The sequence below is a fragment of the Myodes glareolus genome, chromosome 8 (assembly GCF_982192425.1).
Source record: "Myodes glareolus chromosome 8, mMyoGla1.1, whole genome shotgun sequence".
Taxonomy (NCBI): domain Eukaryota; kingdom Metazoa; phylum Chordata; class Mammalia; order Rodentia; family Cricetidae; genus Myodes; species Myodes glareolus.
In genome coordinates, this window is record NC_142033.1 from 79,330,426 (window position 1) to 79,354,947 (window position 24,522).

A 24,522-nucleotide genomic window follows, 5' to 3' on the forward strand; every position below is an offset into this window, starting at 1 on the left:
CCTTCCTCCTTCCCTCCCTCCCTCCCTCCTTCCCTTCCTTCCTTCCTCCCTTCCTCTCTCCATCCTTCCCTCCCTCCCTCCCTCCCAACCATCCTCCCTCCGTCCCTCCGTCCTTCCGTCCTTTCTTCTTTTTTTTTTTTAGCTCTTGCCTAAAAATTGTGGTGAATGCTTCTAGCTAACTTGGGTTCCAGTAGGGAGCTTGGGGCGGAGTCGCTGCTACTGTAGGAGCATTTAGGGCTGGCCCCGCCCTCATATCCCGCCCCATCTCGCAAGGTGGAGGCCGAGGCGGTTGACAAGTGGTTTCAGCGCCCTGCTCCCATTAGCTCTGGGCACACGCGCCGCACACGCTGGTTGGCTGCCCGGCCGTTGCCCTAGCGACGCGTGCTGCTGTGGTTCTGCAACTCTCTGGGAGTTTGGAGTCGGTCTGGGAGCCAGCCCTCCCGATATGAACTTCAACAGCATGGACTGAAAACCCTAGATCCGGAAACCCCGGAGCCTCGTAGTGACCTCAAAGCCTGCTAAACTCTGCGGCCCGTGATGACCTATAGGACACTTGGTATACTCCTGCTGTCTACCTGGCGTGCACGTGCCCTTGCTGTTTATCCCGCTTAACGTGCCAGGTGCTGTCCACCCCTGCAGTGTACCTACCAAATGCGCCCGGGCTGAATACTCTGTCGCATGTGTCCCTGCTGGGTATTCAGCGTGGACGCTGCGCTGCGGTGTGCTCGCTGTGGATGTGCCAGCTCTTGGGCGTGAGGCGTCTGCAGGTGTGTCAGCTGGAGACGGGCGGAACCACGAGCGCACTGACTTTGCCCCTGTAGCCTCTACTCTCAGCGGGCGGGTTTGCAGCGCCCAGATACCCGAAGAATCCGGACTCAGCAGTTCCTTTCTCTCCCGGACGAGGACGTGCACCAGGCCATGAGGAACACCAGCAAGGAGGTGCAGAGCACCTCTCACCGCTACGCTCCCTGCGGTGAGTAAGGATGGATGGGAGGAAGGGTAGGTGCCTCGACTTTTTCTGTTTCGGTGCAAGGGTTAAAACCAAGACCTTTCCACGCTAGGCAACAGTGCTACCTCCCTTTCCAGTACCGAGTGCAGGCGCTCATTGAAATTCATTTTGTTGCAAGTTAACCCCGCAAACTCTCACATGTTGATCTGGGCTGTTGCCTGGGAAAGTTTCATTTTTGACAGCATCCAGCAGGTACATCACTGACTTCCTAGCTTTTGCTCCTAATTTAGGCCCCAACCAAGACAAATGTCTCCCGCTTTCAGCATCTGGATCTGGGGAAAGCTGAATTCATTGAAGGTTCTTGGGTTGTGCGCACCAGTTTCGAAGACCAATAGGGAAGGAAGACATTTCCTGACGCTGACATCGCTTTTCTCTTGTTTTTCCCCTATGTCTAGAGAAGGGTTGGGGACAGAAGAGGGTAAAGAGGGCCTGGTGTTCATCTGGGAGGGAACTGCTGGAGCCATCTCATCTGGAGAGAACGAGAGTGTGACTTTCCCTACCCTCTATGTATGCTAGCCCGTTTCGTTGTTGGTGACAGTCAACTGAGAACTGGGGTGGGCTGTAAACAGTTCTGACCCGGTCCCAGGCTCTGTAACCTTCCTGTGGCTTCTCCATGTCCTAGGAAGTGTGAACCATGCTTATAGACACTCAGTGCCAGGTGTATTCGGCAAAGCCTATGTACACTAACACATGCAACTTATAGCACCCCACCAGAAATCATCACCCCATTTTAGAGAGCAGGGAAACGAGGTATTGTGAGTTGGAAGTAAGCTGCCCTTGGAATAAGTACTCCTGCCAAATGGCTTTTTCTCTGAGGCCATACCACCTAAAAAGAACAGACTGTACATTACCTGTAGTTTAGAGGCCAGAAATTGGGGCAATTTATAGTTTGGTCCACTCTCTCTTTTGACCTCTGTTTCCTCATTTGGAAAATAAATAAAAATAAGGGCACAGCATTAAGTGGGCAAACTGTACAGAGAAAAGCAGTCTGCCAGTGGTTGATCTGGTATCACACGGGTACAAACAATCTGTAGTGATAAAAGCTAAAAAGATACCTCTGTGTCCCCTTTTGCTCCTACATGCGTGTGCTGGGTGGCAGTGGTTTGTCCTTACTGATGGGACCCAAGATCTCTGAGCTGCCCCTGTGTGCATGTTCATAAAGGCCTTAGTGTGCTCAGCACCTATCCAAAGCTCGCAGTAATGAGATGGCAGAAAATACACTGTTCTCTGTGGATTAATTAGTAATCAAGAGAGAAAGAGAGAGAGAGAGAGAGAGAGAGAGAGAGAGAGAGAGAGAGAGAGAGAGAGAGGAAGGGAGGGAGGGAGGGAGAGGCAAGAACTAAATGACTTTTGTCTAAAAGAAGAAACAGGGAGCTGAGCTGAATTCTGACTCTTAATTCTCTGGAATCCTATGTGCAAATCTTTGAAACTAGATCATGCTGATTCAGCTAATAAGTATTCTTTAGACATTTAAAGCTTCCAGGTAAAATAGCCTTCCCTTTTAGGCAGCAAGCCCAACTTTAGTTCTAAGAAAAAAACTGGTAGTGTGTTCGCTTAGCGTCCGAGAACAGGGACTTCTTGCTTCTATGTTTATTCTAGCGTATTCGGTGCTGTTTCCCCATGCCCTGACTCTGAGAGCAGCATGACTAATCAGCTCCCCACTACCTGTGAAGGGGGAGCGATCTCTTGTAGGCATTGGCTCACTAGCTTGTGGGGCCCACGAGTACAGAATCTGCAGGGCAGGCTGGAGAGCAGGGGAAGAGCTGAGGCTGCCGATCAAGTTCAAAGTCCATCTGGAGGCAGAAGTCCCTCTCCTTGATTTTTCTTAAGATGCCACTGAACGAAGAAGACTCTGTCTGTTGTAAGGATCGTCTGCTTTACTCTAAGTCCTCTGATGCAAGTGTAAGTGATAGTTCCCATCCTAAAAATACCTTCACAAAGGCAGCAGGGGTAGTACCTGTACAAAGTCTGGATACTGTGGCTGAGTCAGACAGACAATGAAGTTTGCCGTCACTCCGCCACAAAGGACCAGTCTCTGTGTTTGACTCTGAATGCCATGAGTCTGGCAAGTGCCATGAAACACAGCCAGCATCCATCCCACAGAATTTTGGGTTTGGTTTTGTTATTGTTGTTTTTTACTGTTCCCAAGTCTTTGTTTCCCAACTTTTCCATTGATGGTATGGTATTTTTTTACTTCTTTGTATTTTGGCGTATGGTTGATTTCTGACGCAGACTTATCTAAAGTGCCTACCGTTAGTATGCCCTGTTTCTCCCCCATCTGTATGTGTGTAGTGTGTGTGTGTGTGTATGTGTGTGTGTGTGTGTGTGTGTGTGTGTGTATGATTATATATCAGCACTAGTAACTCCAGGACTTTGAGATTCTGCTAATCCATCTGTCCCTTGAGAGACGTTCATACTCTGGCACTGAATGTCTCCGGGAGTCTTAAGGGTGGTTCCACGTCAACTTGGGGGATCTCCCCTGTAGGCTATCAGCTCAGGGTCTAGGGAGTGTCTTCATTTCACCAGGCCAGGCTCAACTCCTCCCCTTTTCTGCAGAGGACTGATGCCACCCTGGGGAGGAAGGAGGGGCAAGTTGCCCACACTCATCTCCTTGCTCCTATAGTTCTCTCCTTAGGATAGAAGTCACACAGTCTACACCCACCATTCCCCGGAAGACCTCTGAAGACTTGGGTTTGAAAAGGTCTTGCATAAAGTGATTGCTCCAGCCTAGTGAATGGGATATAGGGCTGTCCAGCTCCTGGAGGGTGTAGGAGGCAGATGTTGGCTTCCCACACAGCTGTTAAGCAAGTGAAGCTTCTTGGGCCACACCCTGGCCTACTTCCTTCTGCTCTTGTAAAAGTGACAAACAAGTTTGATCAGATTGTGTGTCTGTGACAGAATTGAAATATTAGTGTTTTAATATGTGAATCAAATATCAAATCCTGGCCCAGTATCTGGTTTATCCATAATGATCTAAATGATATAAATGATTTGGTATTTATTTAAGTCTGCATGTCTCCCAACATTACCAGAAATATAGCTACGCATTTTTCTGGGGTATGGAGGGCAAGAGGAGGAGGGAAGAAGACAGACATAGGGGTTTTGGCTAGTTCCCAGAATTAATGAAACAATGGAAGAGGCTTTGGGAGGAGGGCAGGGGAGCAGGAAGGAGGTGATGTTCCTTCTGTTTGCCTCAGTGACCGATGTGGCTGAGGACTCTGGAAAATTAGCTGTCTTCTAGGTTGTTCTGGTCGTGTCCTGATTTGTCACACGTGTTCCAGAGCTGGCCATTCTTTCCTCGTTTGTATGCTCTGTGCTATGTACTGCCTGGCACACATGTGATACACAGAACACTGTCAGGTAGTAGAGGGCCTCCTGTCCCCAGATCCCGTCTAACTAGGTGCTGGTCTCCCTCCTGTCTAGATTGGTATTACCACCTACCTGTGAAGCGCTCTGAGAAGGCTGTGGGGGCCCCACCCGCATCCCAGATCCCGGGGCTCAGTGACTTGGGAGACACCCCAAATGGAAACATGCCCCGTGTTCGGAGATACTGGATAAAAGAAACAGACTCGGAGTATGTGAAACTGGCCAAGCAAGGCGGCAGACCTGGTAAGCCCTGTGAACTGAGTGACTCTGTGAGCCGAGAAAGGGGTATTTCTGAACTTGGGCACATGACTGTGGTAACTATGGTAACTCTATGCTTTGTTCAAGCCTTTGGAAACTTGGGCTCATTGAGAACATTGGTATGCATAGTCTTCAGTAAAAATCAACTTTTGTAGAAGCACACAAAAAAGACATATTGAGTTTAATTTAAAAATCACTGATCAGAGGTTAAGGGACAAATGTCTCAACTAGGCTTTGGAGCACCCAGTACTGAGAGAGACTAAAGTTTTTCTTTCTTCCCTTGGGCCGACCCTGTCCCGACACTGAATATCATAGGTGAAATAGAGGCCAAGTCTATGCCTGAGCGTTTCAAACCTAGACTAGACCACTTGACTGACTCAGCCAGGAGCAGATGGGGTGCAGCATCAAGGAAACCTTTTCTTAGATCCACCTCCTTGCTCTTGGTTCAGAGACTAGCAAAAATCAGATGGAGGCCGTCAGTGACCCAGTGACAGTCTTCTCTGCGCTGTGGTTATGTGAGGACTAGCTTCTGTGAGCAGCGGCGAAGGCACAGAGGGTGAAGAGGCAAACCTGCCTGCAACACGCCACTCAAACAGGGCAGAGATTCTGATGACAATGGGAGACACGGGACAGAAAGAGAAAGATAAGAAGCAGGCAGGATATGCATGGAGAGTCTGAGTTAGGAGTGTAGAGGAATTCCCATCATTCCTTCAGTTTGTCTGCAAGTCTGAAAAATCTTAACAGCAAGCAGTTTTTGAAGTTTAAAATGGAAAGTTAAAGATTTGTCACCGAGAGGGGTAAAGTCAGGACCCTTTCTGCTGCTACCATGGCTACGCTATGGGTATTGGGAATTATTTTACTGCTGGGATTACCTAGCAAAACCAGTTCTTACCACTCACTGCCCTTGGACACCAGTGGACGGAAGGGAGAGGAGGGATGAGAGGAAGGAAGTCACTGAGGAGAGAGGAGCCAATTGAGAAGGGGTCTCTGCTGCCTACCTTCCTGAGTAGCCACAAAGTCATTGATGCATCCATCTGGGACTTCCTGTCTGGGAACCTGGAGGGAGCAGCTTCTCTATGAAACAGTGCTGTGCGTGGAGCAGGCCCACAGTGGGGGACCAAGCTGATCAGACTGCCACAGGATGGAGAGGAGTGTGGAGGTAGCTGAAGGCTGAGAAGCATTGCGCACAGCCCCTGGAGATGTCGGAAGTGGAGAGATGAACCCCTGGTGGGGTGCTGATGGTGACTGGCACAGATGCCAGCTCAGGACCAGGAGCTTTGCGCACACTCAAGAGGAGAGGGCATGAGAGGTGGAGGGTGCATGAGGGATGTCTGTCTGACGACCAAGCAGGACACTCAGCTCTCAGCCTGTGTAGAGGCCACCCTAGAGAAGATGTCCCAGCTCCCAGTGTGGAGTGTTGGTAATGCCACATGTCCTGTGGGCAGCAGGACCACATATAACGGTGTCCCTTTCTCTTTGAGATTTGCTGAAGCACTTTGCCCCTGGGACCAGAAAGGGCTCCCCAGTAGCCTACTCCCTGCCAGACTGGTATATCCACCACAGCAAGCCTCCGACAGCCCACCAACGACAGTAAGTATCTCTAAGTCTCCCACCTCTCTCTCTCTCTCTCTCTCTCTCTCTCTCTCTCTCTCTCTCTCTCTAAATATGCATAAAATATCGGTGCCAGAAAAGGAGTTTAGCAGCTTGCCAAGCCTGACGAGCTGAGTTTGATTCCCCAGGACCCACACTGTAGACGTCAAGAGACGACACCTGCATCTTATCCTCTGATCTCCACATGCTCACCGTGGAATGTGTGCGGCTAAATAAATAAAAGCGTCCTAAAAACAAGCTTGACCAATCTCAGTTTGAATTGGAGCATCACGACTATCTTCTTGGCGGAAAGTGTGTGCCGCGGCAGCCCTGAGCACTAGTGCATGTGATCACTAACACTCGGAGAGATGTAGCCTAAGCTGGCAGGAAAGTAGAGCCAAGGAGACGCAGAGCCGTGTCACCTCAGGGTGTGGTTCTTTTGGCCACTTACTAGCTAACAGTTTTAGGTTTTTATTCTTTGTCCCCTGGGCCCTGACCATGTTTGCCTATCACAGAGCTGCCTGCCCCAAAGCTTTCTTCTCACTGTGGATGAAAGGTCCTACATGCAACTAGAAACATACACAGCTCTCAGACTCTAAGACGATCACAGACGTGAATAGCCATGGGCCCCTACCCTGTCACAATATCTAACGATTCTTGCTTGTAACCGTGCAAACTTGACCCTTCAAACACCTCTCTAAGTCTGAGAAGAAGCATAAAAACTGATTTTAGGATTTATTTATTTATTTATTTATGCTTTTTAGAGACTTGCCTTTTGTTTTATATTTTTTTTTCCTGAAAGAAAATTGGACCGGCACAGACATCTTTCCATGCTCCCGGGCAGTATGCAATGTCTCTTGACTGTCGCTGTCGGGGGTTTTATTTTGTTTTGTTTTTTGTCTTCAGGATCCTGGTTCTTCCTGTTTTGTTTTTGTATTTTTATTCGAAGGTGTGCTATTTTATACTTTAAACAGATCCCAGGCTGTTTGGAACCTCTGAATTTGAGACCCAGACTGACCTCAAACTCATGATTCTTCTGCCTCTGTCTTCCAAGTGCTGAAGTACCAGGCAGCCACCACTATCTTGGCTTTTATTTTTGTTTTTAACACATAAAAATAAAAATAACACATAATACTTGTACATGCTTGTGACAAGTGAATATTAAATTCCTACCTTTTTTTTTTTTTTTTTTTTTTAGAATGAATAGTTTGTAGGCTAGACTTGTGGTCCAAAACAATTTTCTTTTGTATGGCCCTGGCTGTCCTGAAAATCACTCTGTAGACCAGGCTAATCTCAAACTCAGAGATATGCCTGTCTTTCTGTGCCTCCTGATTGCTGGGATTAAAGGAGTGTGCCACCACCACCCACAGGTTTAATTTTAACAGCAGAGAGGCAGAATTTCTGTGAGGTCAAAGCCGAGATCAAGCCTAGCCTGGTTTACATACTGAGCTCCCGGCCAGTCAGGGATACATAATGAAACCCTGTTTCTGTTGTTGTTTGTTTGTTTGTTTGTTTGTTTTTTTAAAGTTTGTGCTAAGTTCAGAAAAGGAAGGGAATCAGGTGGGGAGATCAGGAACAGGCGAGGAAGGGCAGAGGCTTCTGAAGCTGACATTTTCCAGTGGATTGTGTGGGAAGACCAGGTGTCTGCTTCTGTGCCCACATTAAAACTGGCCATCTCACGGAGCAGCGGGTGGTTATTAGCGTAGATGATGTTAAACGGTAAATGTTTTGTGGGCACTTATCTCGTTGAGGGGAACAAAGTAGCAAATGCTAGTCTCCAGGAAGTAATTATAATTTATCTGTTTTATACGCTCATACTTTAGAATGCCACCCTGTGATTTCTTTTGTTGTTCTGAGGATCCTGGGGGCTAGCTAGCTCAGGGAGGGGCCGATGTGTTTATTCAGCAGGAAGAGGAACAGGCCTACCTTTGTTTTCCAGGAAGATGGGGAAGTGGAGAGATGATGAACCAGAGGGTTGAGAAAAAGGGGCGTGGGGAAGAGTGGGGAGATAGGGAGGAAATGAAAAAGAAGAGAGAGCGTAGAGGGAGGAAGAGAGGAAGGAAGAATAAAAAGAAAGAGGAGAGAGAGAGAGAGAGAGAACTGGTGCCAGGTGCCAGGCTGTCACTTGTCCTGTGTGTCCCTGCAGAGTCCCCGTGGTCTCCATGCCAGATTACATGGTGTATGAAGAATTCAACCCTGGTCAGGCCAATGGCAGCTATGAGTCCAGACGAGGTCCCTTTGACTTTGACATGAAAACCGTTTGGCAAAGAGAGGCCGAGGAACTTGAAGATGTGAAGAGAAAGGTAAGCATGCTGGCGAGAGGGCGTCGCCTGCATCTGCTTTGCTTCTGTGACTCCGGGAGTAATTAAGGGAGTTGCTCCTTAGCTGCTGCCGCCTACTCATGCCGCCTGCAGTCTTGGTCCAGCCCTCCCTCTGTGCTCTGTGCTCTGTGCTCTGTGCTCTGAGCTCTGTCTTAACTTTGGAACTACTAAGAGGCAAGCAGTCACATTTTCTTTCATTTTTTTTTCCTGTGTATGTTAGCCTTATAGGTGAGATTGCTTTTTGTCCTCTGGCGTCTAACCAGTTAATGGTTATCTTGCGGAAAAACTGGCTTACCACTTCCTATCTGACATATAGAGCAAGGATGTGTTTACATGTGTTCAACGTCCTGCGCCTGGATTTATTTAAGTCCAAATTACCCACAGTGCTCCTTGCTGATAAAGGGAGGGAAGAGGAAGTATTTTCTTCTGCAGAGATGCCCAGGGGTGTTTCGGCTGTGAGGTCATAACTGGCCGGAAAGGTGAAGCCTCTGCAGAGGACCCGACATATCTGAGCATCTAGGAATCCCAGAAGCAAGTCATAATCAGCAGATGGGCTGTGAGTTCTACACCGGTACTCTTCCTCGAGCCCACGAGAGCATAGCCAGGGCCAGGCCAAGCGCTCTACATTGCCACTAGCACCCAGGCTGGAAGCAAATTTTTGTACTCGACATCAAAATTCAAGAGTGAAATGGTAGCATTTATACTTAAAATAGCAGTTGTGTTTTGGGACTGAGAACGAGAGTGGGCACCATTGTCATGTGAACAGCAAGGGGATCGGTGTGTCTTGGACACATGAGGCCTAGCTTCTCAGTATCTTCAGAGGGCAAAGGAATACCCTCAGTTCATGTGGGGACTTGGTAGTTGAATATCAAGATAGCACCAGTTGGCTGCTGTGTTTGGTGTTTGTTCTTCAAGCTGCCCCGGTGCCCAGTTGTGATTCAGGCTTTGGGTCACTGCTGTAAGTCCTGCTAAAGGACTCTACTAAGGACCAGGCCTGTTTCCTGATGATGTGTATGTAAGTGATTGACTATATAAAACTTTAAGCAATACATGGAAGGCTTGGCTGTTAACCAGGGTTCCAGCACAGAGCCTGAGAAAATTTACAAAGCAAACATGCTGCACCATTGTAAAGCCTGACTTCACATAGTAATCACTCACACAGGGTTCTGCTGACTGCAGAAATACCTGAAACCAGTCTGTCCGCCACCTTCTCAATGCTAAGGAAGGAGGAAGTTAGGATTGCAGACACCAACACTGACTGTACACTAGCTGAAGGTGTTATACAATTCAGGAAGAGTCATAGTGGGGGGAGGGGTGGTCCTGAAGGCCCTGGGGAAGTGCCACAAATCACCACTGGGCACAAAGCTCCCCTAAATGTCTATTCTGCAGAACTGGGGGACTTTTCCTCTTCTCAAATCTTGCAAAACTTCTAGGCACCGACAGGGTAAGGACTTTAATGTGAGAATCGTTTCAACACTTGACTATTGTCCTAGACTTTGGCATGCCACCCTACCTCATCTGTCACATTGCCACAGGTTCTCCTGCCTCTCAGAGACCTGCCTTCTCCACCCTAGCAAAGAATGGGACACCCATTGAATCCTCTGCTCTTGCCCTGCCCGTCACTCAGCCTGTTGTAGACTCTGACCTGTCTGTCCTTAGGACAGAGGTATCACCATTCTAAATGGTGATTGGGGGATGTTCTTTCCACATTTCATCTGAAGCCATTTGCACAGAGCACAGTTGGCTTGTCACTCAGTACTGACTTTTGACAGATGCACACCTCGTGTAAGCACAGTAGACACTGAGCTACAGAGCAGTTCTGTTGCCTCTCGGATGTCTCAGCCCCTTTGTCACCAAACCCTCCTAATTCCCATCTCTAGCAGTCTCTGGTCTCTTTCAAGTCTTGTGACTGTTAAATTTTTGTCATCCTGACACAAGCTAAGGTTGTCTGAAAGAAATTTCAAGTAAGAAAATGTTTCCACCAGATCAGCCTGTAGGCACGTCTGTGGAATATTTTCTTGATGAATGGATGACATGGGAGGGCCCAGACTATGGTGGGAGGTGTCAGGCCTGGGAGGGTGGTCCTGGGTCGTATAAGAATGCAGGCTGAGCAGGCCACAGGGATCAGCAGAAGACAATTTTTCTTCATCATCTCTGCCTCGAGTTCTTGTCCTGATGTCCCCCCGAGATGGAGTATTACCTGAGAATCATAAAATGAAGTTGCTTTTGGTCATGGTGCTTGTAGCAATAAACCCTAACTGGGATAAGTCTTAGCGCGTTTTTCCTTCTGTAAATGGTGGTTTCTCTGTCCTGTCCCATCCCGCAGCAATTTCTAAATATTCTCTCAGAGGCTTAATATTAATTACAAACTGGTTGACATAGTTCAGGCTTATTACTAACTAGCTCTTACCCTTAAATTAACCCATTTCTATTAATCTATGTATTGTCACCTAGCCGTGGCATTACTGGTCTGTTGGCATCTTGCTTTTTGGGAGGCTAGCTCACGTCTCTCTAGATTCTACCCTTCTTTCTCCCTGTGTTCAGTTTGACTTTCCTGCCTAGCTATATTCTGCCTTTGACCTATATATAGGCCAAAGCGGCTTTCTCATCAACCAATGAGCACAACATATATTCACAGCGTACAGCAGGGTTATCCCACAGCACCTTCTAGAATCTCAAAACAGGGTCATCAAGCTAGTGATTACTTAGCCTACCTCTGCCATGTGGTACCATGTGTCAGAGCCCTTGACCTTTCTATTGTTGAGTAATCTTAGACCAGATACCGCTTGTTTATTCATTCCTTTGTTGTTGGGTATTCGTTTTGTTTCCAGTTCTTGGTGGCTATCACAAAGCTCACCATACTTACATTTCCAATGTATATGGGCTGGTGGATCCCTCCGTCCAGCCAGACCCCTCAGAATATCAATTATCCCCAACACTTATTGATTGTCCTTCTCCTGAGCAGGGGACTTCTTTCCTTAAACACAGCAACTGTTCTTGAAGCACATTTTGCCCTCTTTCGAAGTCATCCTGTTGAAGTAGAGGTTGTTTAATTTTATTTTATTGTAACAGCCTGTGACCATACTGAAAGTCCAGTACTGGTATCTTTGCTGCTCTTGGGGTCCTTTCTTCTACGCTAACTCATAGATTTGATCTTCTTCACACAGGTGAAACTTCCAGCCATTAATTCCAAAAATCCCAGCAAAGTGGGGACCCCAGTTAGTCACAAAGACCCTGAAGGAAGCAGGCTGTCATTGCCTCCTATGTAAGTATCCACCTTGTGAGAATGAATGTTGTTTGGATGACGGTTTTCTGTCCTCCACCCAGGTGGCAACTGTGAGTTGATGGCACCCACTGCCCTGCCCAGCTCGATCCAGAGACAGGTTTGCAATGGTAGCGCCTGCCCGCCATACCCACAGAGCCCTGCCCAGCCTGGTCTGAGAACCTGGTTGCACTTTTGCTCCTTCCTTAACACAGGTTTTTCCTTTATGGTCCCATGCCTGGTCTCCTGCAGCCTGTTTGCGGCACAGGTCGTGGCCTGTGGCCACTTGTCCCTGCTCAAGCACTCGGTCCTGAAACTTCCTGTCATCAAAGCCTGAGCATGGGGTGAGGGGTGTCTCAACCTTGAATGCAGGCACTCTGACACTGCATTCATCTGGGGATTCCCTTGGTATACTGACACCTGTTGGTCTTCCAGCTGAAGAGAGAAATCCTGGAGATCCCTGTGTCACCTTATTTGCCAGAAGTCTAGTTAGGAGAAAACAGACGTCATGAATTGCTGAATGAGTCTTCAGAACAGTCACATTCATGACATTGGGACAGACGGGGAGGGACTCACCAGGAAAATCCTTAATAAGGTGATTCATAAGTCCGAAACTTGTGGCTTGGGAGGTGACAAGAGTGTGCTTGTCACCCGCCTGACTGGAAGTCTCACATTACGGCCCTACCGCTCTTCAGTGTTAATTATGATCGGATCTGTGAGCTGAAGCAGGCGACAGATGGCAGAAGGCAGAGCTGTGCAGTGAGCGGACAACAGGAAGAGGTCTTAAGACAGGCACAGCTGTCCTAAGTAGTCCCGTGTTAGCACAGGGGCGGGGCTCTAGGACCTCCTTGTGGAATACCGGTGTTCTGACTAAATTTTAATTGGGTAATAAGAAGAAAAAGGGTTGGGAAACTCGGCCAAGCATGCGATCCCTCATGTACAGGGATGTAATGAGACCATTTTTATGTTTGAAATGGGGAAAGAGACTGATAGATGGGGGACACACAGAGACAGAGACAGAAACAGAGAGGGGAAAAGAGGAGAGAGGGGGCAGAGCTCAGTACCGACGTACCTTCACAAGTTAAGTTTTCTGAACACTGCTTCTATATTTCCCTTTTAAATTAATCCCGGCCCTCAAGTGTAACATTTCCATGTGTCTCTTTAAGGCCCGGTCACAAAAGCAGCTCACCGACCAACTTTTCCAAACTCATCAGCAACGGCTACAAAGATGAGTGGTTACAACAACAGAAAGCTGAGTCTGACAAGAGGACCCCGAAGTCATCCAGGGCATCCGTGTCTACTCGGTCCACAAAGGACTCTGAAAGTACCGAGGACACAGAGACACCCCAAAATCCAGAGGCCCCTGAAGATTCTGAGAAAACTCCAGGTAAGGGTCACCATGACGTGCATGGAAACACATGCCATGTTTTCATGTTGAGGACGGTAGGTGATTGTCTTATCTCCTGGTGTATCTCCAAGAGAGATATGCAGATTAAAGCCATGCTTAAACTCCAAGAAGGCTTAGGGCATGGGACAGGCATGTGGGTTGTGTGTACTTGAGGTTTTTTCTTTTATTCAGATAGGAGAACAAAAAACCTTGACTTACAGGACTATAGTTATCAAAAATCTTGACACTCCATTTGGTACAGCAAAGTGTAAATTCATTATCAGTTTGAGTCTTCCGAATGTGAAGAGTCGTCATAGGACACTGCCATTGTCCCTCAGGAGCTTGTCCTTTGATACCCTTCATGGGATGCCTTCTTGTGCTTGGGAAGCCCCAGTTCAAGCATTCCATTTCCCTGAATAATTTAAGATGCCCAAAATACAACACTAGTATTTTTTTTTTTTTTAGCATTTACAGAATTAGTCTAATTTGCTTGTTTGCATCTCTGGAAACTTACCGAGGACTGTTTTCAGTTTCTGTCACTGATGATTATCCACAACTTGGTTCTGAAAAAATTTATCCTTCTTCAGGGGATTTGCTGCTTTGAGTAGTGAGAGAGAAGGCTGGGGGTGGGGGTTGTGCTCAAAAACATTTAAAATGCTGTGGTATTGGTCTGTGAGCGGAGCTCTGTATGGCCTTCCATGTTGAGTGTGACCTGCCAATCAGTCTCCATCCTTACAGCTGGGGAAAAGGGGCTCTTGAACGCTACAGAGCCAATAGAGTTTTATATCTCATTTCTACTTGAAGCAGAATAGACTTCTTTCTCATTCTTTGAATATGGATTATCTTTTTAAATTTATTTTTATTACTTTTAATTAAGTGTGTGTGTGTGTGTGTGTGTGTGTGTGTGTGTGTGTGATTTTGTTTTCTTCTATTCATCCTCTCATGGGTCTTTAGGCTGAGATTCTGAGATTTTCTCTTGATTATTGTGAACTGTGCTGCGGTGAACACAGGACTGAGGATTGCCTCTTGACCTCCTGGTCGCAGTTCTTTGGGATACATACCTAAGAGTGAGGGGAGCCTCATGACGATTTCTGTATGCTGTGCTCATGCGCATTCTGGCTAACAGTGGTCTGTGGTTCTGTTTCCTCACATCCTTGCCAGCAGTGTTTTTAGTCTTCAGATTTATTTATTTAACGTGTATGAGTGTTTTATCTGCATGTATGTTCGTGTAGCACTTGCACGCCTGGGGCCAGTGCTCGAATCCCTACTGCCTAAGTTTTGTTGTTGCATTTCGTTTTATTTTGAGACAGGATCTCACTATGTAAACTGAAATGGCCTAGAACTCCCTATGTTTCCAAAGTTGGCTTCAGACTTGTGTCAATCCTCTTGCTTCAGACATCAAGGGCTTGGGTTGCAGGCATGAGTTACCAGTCCCAGCTCCTTTGCCCATTTCTAAAACCCACAGTTTCCTTTTTTGCTAAGTTACTTGAGTTCCTTATGTGGTTTAGACACTAACCCCTTACTGGAAAAGCAGTTTCAAAGTGCTTTCTTTTTTTCTGTGCATTGCATTTTTATTTTGTTGATTTCTTCTTTTGCTTGTTAGTTTGATACAATCTCATCTGTCTATTTTGCTTGTGGTGCTTGTGCTTTGGTAATATAAACGTGTATATAAACATATGATATTTATGTATAGCACAGAGCTCAGTATTTTGTATGTAACATAGTATTTATATAGCATATATTTATATATAACATATATAAGCATCTACATATGTTTATATACATATAATATAGACCTTTATATATGTATCATACACAAACATCTCTGGGGTCGGGAGAGATGACCTAGAGCGGTGACTCTCAGCCTTCTTAATGCTGCGAGCCTTTACTACAGTTCCTTCTGCTGTCGTGACCCAACCATAAGATTATTTTCATTGCTACTTCATAACTGTAATTTTGATTCTGTTATGAATCGTAATGTAAATATCCACCCCTGTGGAAGTGACGATCCACAGGTTAAGAAACGCCAACTTAGAGGTTAAGGCAACTTCATTGCCAAGAAGCCAAGTTCAGCCGCAGCACCCACATCGGGGGGCAGCTAACAGATGGCTACAACTACAATTTCTACAACTCCAGTCCTAAAGGATCCAACTGGCTTTCCCAGGCACCTGCTCTCACGTAGCAAACATAAGCCACGCACACAGATGCACATAAAGAAAAGCAATAACGATAAATAAAACACATCTTTTAAAAAGGAAAGGAACTGATGCCAGCACCAGCACTGGAAGATTTCCCCTGCAGTTTCTCCAGGGGCTTTGAGGTGGTAGGCCTTTTGCCTTTAGTCTGTACTTGGGTATGTTGTGTGAGCCGAAATTCGATTTTCATATTTTGCTTATGTGTACTCATTTTCCAATAACATTTTAGTGAAAAATCTGTTCTTTCCTACTACATAGTCTCTCTACCTTTGCTGAAAAAAAGCAGGTTTAAGTCTGTAGATAGATTTAGGGGCTCTATCCCCCCCCATTGTTCTGTGAGTCTAATTTTATGTCTTGTGATAAGCAGATTATATCATAAACACAGATGAATATGTCAGTGTCTTTCTACCATGTCAGAATTAATTGACTAATAACACATCCACACTTAACAACCACACACGCGAGTAGCAATGGCTTTGTTGGCAGCTGTTTGCCAAGTAGTCCTGCCTCCCTTGATAGCTGCCTGAGGCAAGCTCAAGTTCTTTCATTCCAGGCTTAACTAACTCTCCAAGCACACATCACACATCCCCAAATAGGTGTCCACGGATGCATAGATGCAGGCCAAGGTGCACCTAAGAGGGGAGAAAAGCCACAACAGAGTTCAAGGAACCTCTGGGAGGCAACTGGAGACAAGCCAAGAGCTGGCAGGGCTGCAAAGGGATCAGGTAGTGAGCCATGCTGCCGAGTCAAGCCCCAGGGGCTAGGCAAGCTGCAGAAGTGAAATGTGGGACCGCAAGGCTACAGAGCGAAAGGTCAGGACGGGCGCAGATGGACGAGTAGTGGGTGAAGGGACAGCTGGTCTAGAAGAGAGACTCATGCACAAACAGCAATCCTGGTAGGCTATGTCACCCATGGGGGAGAGGCTGTGCTGACGCCCTGGGGACAGATCTCAGTTTGTTGGTTTTTGATGTGTACACTGAGTGGCCAGATGACAAGTTGGAGGTAGCAGGAGCCATTGTGGTGTTATTCGTCCCTTATTTTGGAGGTTTAAGTGAAAATGTTGTACCTTTTCCTCAGTCGAGTGTATTCAGTAAATTCTTTGGTCTGCTTTTATTGCTAGGATTTTAATAGGTCCTTGTGTGTATAGGGTCACAATTTACATTATTGAGTTTGCAGGGTGATTGCCCTTTTACTATTAGCAATAAGCTAGTCGCTGTTCTGTGCTTCTGTGGGTGGTGCCGGACAGATGCTGGCATTTAATGTGGGATGGGACACAGGGTCATCCTGCGTCTGCCTACTCCCTCGAAAGGTCCTCAGCTGTTGCCTTTCAAATCGATTCCTTCAGGACATGGCAGATTTCTGAGAAACCACGGTTTTGTCTACCGTGTGGAGCAACCCAGAGCAGACCCAGCTTGACCGCAGCATGCCGGTTCCCAGACCTTTCTATTCTGGAGTCTTTTTCTCACAGATGATGGATTCAGCCTCCTTACTCATTTTGATCTGGCCACACTTTGTACTCATGATTCAGTAGGATCTCTGTTTATAGGAGTGTATATAGGAGCATCTAGGCTACCCATCTTGTTACTGTTCTTGGTATTCAATGGTACTACTGCAATGTGCCTTTTCTTTCCGATTTGCCTTTTCTACTTTAGTTACAGATTTTCCATCTTTAAAAACACTTAAAAACAAAATCTTCATTTTGTTAGTCTTTCCCCTTGTGTCATTGGTCTTTATTTATTTTTGTTTGTTATTATTTTCTTCTTCCACCTATAGTTTTAGATCATTATTATTTTACATATGTGCATGCAGTGTAAACACAGGCTCACCCACATAAACTATATTTTAGTATTCTGCATTTTATCCTCAAGTAAATAAAATGACCTCACCATCAGTATACACATAAGATCTAACTGAGGGATAGCACTTGACCCTGGTGTAAACTTAATACTTTTCTGAAAATAGGTTATTGCAAGTCTTATCCAATCCAGATGTTCTAATGGAATCCACATTTTCACCGGCAGCGGGTCCTATTTAATCACACACAAAGAAACATTTTGCCATCAAACTCATAAACAGAGAAGCACAGTGTCCTTAAGGATTGGGGTGGGGGTCCAAGGGGCTGAGGATCTGCTGCATGGGAAGCAGGCGCCACCACTGAAAACCCTGGCCCCTTCCCTTCCCAAGGCTGCTACTGCTGATGCCACATTTCTTTCCACCATTGATCGTGGTTGCTCCTCTGTCCGTTCACAGTTTACATTTTATAAACAACAACAATTAAAACAGATGGTGCCTTCTCCCTCCCTGCCTGAAAACCCTCGCCTTGGAGTTACAACTTTTTGGAAATGAATCTACTCAGACTTTCTGGTTATTAATATTCCTTTCCTTCAACCAGACACAAGGTTGTTGCTACTTTAACACGACTGTTTGCAGACATTCTTGATGTGTTGACATAAAACCTGTGGCTGTTAGGTCACAGGTTCAGTTACAGACTTTGGGAAGGGGCCCCAGTTAGAGAGGGGGTGTGAGACTTGTGAGCAGAAAGACAGACACCACACAGAGAACTCTCTAGCCACACTGCTGAGTTTTGTCCTGTGCTTCTGAAGCAGAAGTTCTGCATCACAGACCAGCAGGACTCAGATACGAAAGTGTGGTACTTGCTTTAGTGCCAAAGTGGGAGCCTTGTTTCCAAACCATGATTTGTGCTGCAAGGTAGGAGTGCAAACTCAATTTTTACAGACTTTTGTGTTCATCCTAAGGAATAGGAGCAGAAATATGTTTGCTATATACTTTTCAGTTAATAAGTTAAAATTTAAGTGTATTAAAAATGCGACTTCATCTTATTTGCATTGCAGATGCAGAAGGACCCCCTTCAGAATCGACGCCAGCAGTGCTCAAATAAGCCTGGATATGCTGTCTGGGACAACCTTTTTAGTTGCTATCTGTAGAGTGACAATGGACAGCTCTATTTACAGGCTCCGGTTCTGTTTTATTAATGTAAAGTCTTTTGAAGCAACTTGCCTTGGGTATAACTGGGATCACTTGGGTATAGTTGAGATAGCAAACATGGGGTAAGTGTGGGCTTTTGTTTCTTGCATTTCTCGGGATGGCCTTGCTGACCTGGTCATTTCTGGGCCCAGAGTCTTCCTGAAGAAGGCCTCTAACATCCTGTCTGTCCCACAGTGTGGAGCACTGCTCTAAGACTTGAGAGGGAAGAGACTCACAAGTTGCAGTCTTTTCCCTTATTTGGTCCCATAATCTTTATAGAAACAATTTCCCGCTACACAGAAATGACTAATTTCAGAGCCGTGCGACATAATTTGCTGCAACAATATTTTATTATGCTTTGAAGCTTAAAGTATTTCAGATAAAACATTGTAACACTAGTTTATTATTTTTGCTAATAGATTGGGTTCAAATTGAAGCCCAGAAATACTGCACGTTTGTTATTTTATATCCTTTAGGTAAAAAAATATATTTAATCTCAATTAGGCTATTTTATTAGGTTCACAAAAACATTCTAGTAATCAGACTCAATGCTCTTGTTTTATAAATTTTGTTGTTTTCTATGTTAGTAATTAACATTAAAATGTATTTTATATTTTATTCATTAATAAAAGAATAATCTTATCAGGAAAAGTTTCTAGAAAGCCAAATAGAGTCAGCACTGGAATTAACTTATCATGCATTTGCTTGGTTAAAGTTTGAATTTCGAATTGGTTCTTTAATTGAAATACTTAATTGAACACTTACATCTCTATTGCTTTATCAGAGGGATATTACTATGGGAAAATATATCTAATATATATGAATGACTATATATATTCAATAAAAATAATATAACACTATTATGCAGCTCCCTCTGCTTTTTTCCTTTCCTTCTCTTCTTTCCTTCACTTATTTTGCTACCTCATTTCTAAACATTCCCACTTATCTGGAAGATCATTAGGAACAGACAGCAATAATGAGAAGTCTTCATTATTTTTTAAAGGTTATTGAAGAACAGAAAACCATGACCTGAGCAAAGAGAAGATACAATTTGGGGTAAAAACTGATGAACACAATTTTAGCCTCAATCCTTTCAGTAGCCAAGGTCAGTCTCATTTCAGGTCGGTAAAATAGAGCTTTCGTGGTCCGGCTGTGAAATGCTTCCCCACATGAGGATCATGCCTTGGGCTACTTGGTCCCCAACAGAAGGTGTTGCTCTGCCTTCAGTCAGTAGGCAGAACTGGAGGAAGTGGGTTGCTGAGAGTGAGCTGTTTCCTGTTGTCTACTTCCTGTTCCGCTAAGATGTAAGTGGATACCACATGCCATGCCTTTCCTGTGGTGAGGGGTGGATACCCCTTACATGTCAATCAAAAATAAATACCAAAAATCCTTCTCCAGGCTGGGGTGGTAGCTACATCAGTAACGTGCTTGCCACACAAGCATGAGGGCCTGAATTCAACCCCTAGGATATATGTAAAATACTGGGAATGGTGACAGGCGGTCAAAACCTTTAATCCCAGCACTTGGAAAACAAAGACAGGAAAACCTCTGTGAGTATGAGGCCAGCCTGGTCTGTGTGGTGAATCCCAGGTAAGCCAGGGATGTATATGGAGATCCTGTCTCAGAAAATTAGAACAAGCTACCCTCCTGCAACCTCAGTGGAACTCTGAAACACAGCTTATTCCAATACTGAGGAGACTTAAGAGGTGAATGAACAGCCACATGGCGGAATGCCCCACTCTCTAGGTCCTCCCCAGTGGGACAAAACCCTGGGCCCCTCCCCCCAACTCCCTTGGCTTTTCTATCCAGCCAGTTGGGAGTTTCCTGAAGCTAGGATCCCCCCAAACCCAAACCCATCCAGCCATATCCCATCCCCAAACATGCCTATACTCCTGCAACCTTGGTGGAACTCTGAAACACAGTTTGCTCCAATACTGAGGGGACTTAAGAGGTACTAAGAGTTTGTTACAATACTGAGGGGATTAGGAGAGAACACCAAGAGAGCAAACCAGGAGAGAAGACCAAGACAGCGGGCTTAGAGAGACCTCAGAGGCTTTCTCAGACAGACATTGACAGTACAGAGCAGACCAAGAAAAACTTCCAAACACTCAGACAGCCACTGCAAGGACTGGACCAAGATACAAAGACACTGCCGGCCTGATTTGAAGGAAGAAATGGGTAGGCACCAATGCAAGAATGCCTTCAACAACCTAAAATGCAACATGGTAACACCAGAACCTAGCGGTCACACAACAGGAAGACTTGGTCATCCTAACCCAGAAGAAGTAGAAGAAAACGACTTTAAATCTAGCATGAAAATGATGGAAACCTTTAAAGAGGAAATGAAAAACTCCCTTAAAGAAATGGAGGAAAACAAAAAATTGAAAGAAATTAATAAATCCCTCAAAGAAACCCAAGAAAACCAAGAAAAAACAATCAAACAGGTGAAGGAAATAGCTCAACACTTGAAGACTGAAATAGAGGTAATAAAGAAAACACAAACCAAGGGGATTCTGGATATAGAAAATCTGAGTAAATGAACAGGAATTACAGAAACAAATATAAAATCAACAGAATACAAGAGATAGAAGAAAGAATCTCAGGTGCTGAAGATACTATAGAGAAAATAGACTCATTGGTCAAAGAAAACGTTAAATCCAACAAATTCTTAACACAAAACATCCAGAAAATCTGAGGCACCATGAAAAGACCAAACCTAAGAATAATAGGGGTAGAAGAGGGAGAAAAACTCCAACTCAAAGGCGCAGAAAATATATTCAACAAAATCATAGGAGAAAACCTTCCCAACCTAAAGAAGGATATCCCTATAAAGGCACAAGAAGCGCCCACATAAAGAAAACAGAAAGCTCACATTAGAGACTTAATAGTACACCTGAAAGTTCTAGAACAAAAAGAAGCAGACTCACCCAGGAGGAGGAAATAATCAAATTGAGAGCTGAAATCAACAAAATAGAAATAAAGAAAACAATACAATCAATCAGTGAAACAAAGAGCTGGTTCCTGGAGAAAATCAACAAGATAGACAAACCTTTATCCAAACTAGTCAAAAGGCAGAAAACATCAACTTAACAAAATCAGAAATGAAAAGCAGGACATAACAACAGACACTAAGAAATTCAGAGAATCATTAGGTCATACTTCAAAAACCTGTACTCCACAAATTTGGAAAATGAAAAAGAACCACACATTCCAGAACCAGGTGCTTTCTGAGTCTGCCTTCAGGGATTTAGCGCCAGCAGCCACATCATCACCAGCCACCGGATGCAGTACATTTCCACTGTCCCCATGAGTTGAGTACTTTTTCTTATCCATTCTCACCCAGAGACAGCCTTTTGCATACCCTACCCCCACCCCAGAAAATCTCTTGAGAGAGATCTTTTGCATAGTGTGATCTTTACAGCATTCCTTGGACCTTTAACCACTGCAGAACTCTAGAAGCTATGGTTAATTTGAATATTAACTTGCTACAATGAGCCTCTCTTGAAGAATTGCTCTGATTCATCAATCAGGAAGACCCCCCCCCCCCCGACAGTGGATGGCACCTTCTGATAGAAGCCCAGATAAGAAGCAGGTATTTCCAATGGAAGTTTATTCTTGCATTTTTCTGGATTGGCCTTTCCTCTTAGACTGAGTTGCTCTGCCCCATTACTGCTGACTCCACTGGCAGCAGAACCAGTGTTCCCAAGCTCTCACTCTGGAACAAGGACCAGCAGCTCTCGAGGAGTTTCCTGTGGTTTTGGAACTAGACTGGGCACACTGGAGCACCTTGTGGACTGCACCATTGGGCTGAGAGATTCCTGACTGTGGCCCCCAGGGAGAGATAGGTATTCCGGGACTGTTCCAATTGCTGATGCACTCAGTCTCAAGGACTAAGTACCTATAGGGGTCTCTACACCTTAGGTGTGATTTGACCTTTGTCACTGATACTGTTTTAAAGCACATGGAATACATACTGATATACATACATATAATATGATATACATACATATACCCTTTCCCTCAGTTCTGTTCCTCTAGAGTACCCTGGCTAACTCAGGCATGAAAGTCAAGCTTAGGAAAGCAGAACAGAAGAATCAGAGGAGAGGGAAAAAGAGAGAGAACAGCATTCTAGAGGAGAACAAAGAGCAGCCTTGATGGTCTCTAATGTAACAAAGAGAAGAAATAAAATTCAAGGTCAAGAAGGAAAGCAACAGGGTGAGACTCTGACATAGGGTCATTGTCATGTTGGGACTGAAATGTTCATTAAAATGTGGGAGAGATGTGTCAGTGTTTAAGAGTTCCTACTGCTCTTGCAAAAGACTCAGCATTCACATCTGGTGACTCACAGCTACCTTCAGCTCCAGATTCAGAGGATCTGATGCCCTCTTCTGGCCTTTGCAGGCATTGCACACTCATGTGCAAAAATCTACACACACACACACACACACACACACACACACACACACACGTAATATAAGCAGGAATAAGCTCTGGTAGGATCAACAGTAGATGTTATCAATAATTAAGGCAGAAATGTCAATTCTGTAGAATTAATTCCCAACTTACTGGTGCTGTAACTAGAAAAAGACAAGTAAGAAAACTATATAAAAAAGGTCATTTTAATAAGGATCTCAAGATAAACCTAAACTAAGCACCCCTAGCAGTGAGAAAATACACGTTCCTGTTTAAGGTTGGGAATACAAGATAGCCTCTTCAGCAGGTGACTTGGTCACCAGGGCAGAGTTGCTGTCACTGAGATTGCTGCTTCCACAGAGATGCACTGTGTCTCCTGACAGATGAGGACACAGAGAAACGTTTCCTGTTTGTGAGCCAGACACCAAACATTCTTGTACCTTAATCTTAGATTTTTCCATACTCCAGAAATTTGAGAGGTAAATATTTTTGTGTATAAACTGCCTAGTTTTTAGTATTTGCAAAAAGCAGCCTGAGTGGGTTTGATACAGAAAGAAACAAACTTTGTCTTCAATCAGAGATGATGTGATCATCTGTGTAGAAATTCTAAAATAAGTTACAATGGAAGCAAAGGAACAAACTCAAAGCTGGTAGCCAGTTGTACCAATGCTACAAGTCAATGACTTGCCCAAATAGCAAAAACACACAAGTAGAATTTAAAATGTAATCACCAAGGGTACCCTCAAAATGAAATGCTTGTATGTAAGTCTAACATAATACAAACAAGACTATATGAGACAATTATGTAATTCCAATGAAAGAAATTGAGAAGAGTTAAATAAATGCAGGGGGCTTACTATGTCCATGGGCAGGAAGACTAAATAGTGTCATGGTGCCAGTTGGTGTCATTAAGACATACAGTCACAATTCAACCCTGAGCCTGCTATTTTATGGATGCTGACAGATGATTAAAGGCATGCAAAAGACCCTGAGAACACAGCACAGCGTAAAAGGAGACCAACTTCAGAGGAACTCCACTGCACAACTTTGAAACTTACAGTAGTATTAAGGTGTTATTGACACTGTGTTACCAGGAAAAGGATAAAGAATGAAGCACACTGGGGAGCTCAGAAACAGACCCACAGAATACAATCAACTCACAGGACTGGTGACAAATGGAGAAAAGCACTTTAAACAAACATTGCAGGTATTATCAACAGCCAAAGAAGGAAAATCGCTGGACACAAACCATAAGCTGCTCACAAAAACTTTCTCACATGATCACAGATTTATATGTAAAACGTGGATCTATAAAGCTAACCTTTAGAAAATGACACGGAAGGGAACATAGATGGCCTTGAGTTTGCTGACATTTAAATATAACACCAAAGGTATGATTTATGAAAGAAAGAATTGAGAAGGTGGACTTCATTAAACACATCTAGACTCTGTTCCATTGAAGAGAATAATGTTGTATAAAAAGCCACAAAACAAGTTACAAATTCTCTCTCTCTCTCTCTCTCTCTCTCTCTCTCTCTCTCTCTCTCTGTGTGTGTGTGTGTGTGTGTGTGTGTGTGTGTGTGTGTTAAACATCTGGTAAATGACTGTAAGCAAATATTAAGCACAAAGAATTTTAAAACTCAATGGGAAACAACAAGCAACATAAGAGTGAGTCCAAGGTGTTTACAAACACGCCACCAAGGGATGTAGACAGAGGGGAAATAAGAATATAAGGT

General features: G+C 44.8%; 2 protein-coding genes across 2 annotated transcripts in view; one reads left to right on the forward strand and one right to left on the reverse strand.

The window, feature by feature from the left end:
* The window catches only part of Sun3 (Sad1 and UNC84 domain containing 3), a 34,731-nt gene extending 34,036 nt beyond the window's left edge, over positions 1-695 (reverse strand). Inside the window, exon 1 of the mRNA XM_085692191.2 lies at positions 649-695. Coding sequence (XP_085548317.1) covers positions 649-680 — 32 coding nt within the window. The 5' untranslated portion in view covers positions 681-695. The remainder of the gene's footprint in view (positions 1-648) is intronic.
* Positions 696-771: 76 nt separating this feature from the next.
* Positions 772-19,233, forward strand: C8H7orf57 (chromosome 8 C7orf57 homolog). Its single transcript, XM_048450118.3, has 7 exons — positions 772-973; positions 4,433-4,618; positions 6,115-6,223; positions 8,370-8,526; positions 11,712-11,809; positions 12,973-13,193; positions 18,241-19,233. Exons 1-7 carry the CDS (start codon positions 919-921, stop codon positions 18,285-18,287), a joined length of 873 nt encoding a protein of 290 aa, XP_048306075.3. The 5' UTR covers positions 772-918; the 3' UTR covers positions 18,288-19,233.
* Positions 19,234-24,522: the final 5,289 nt, after the last annotated feature.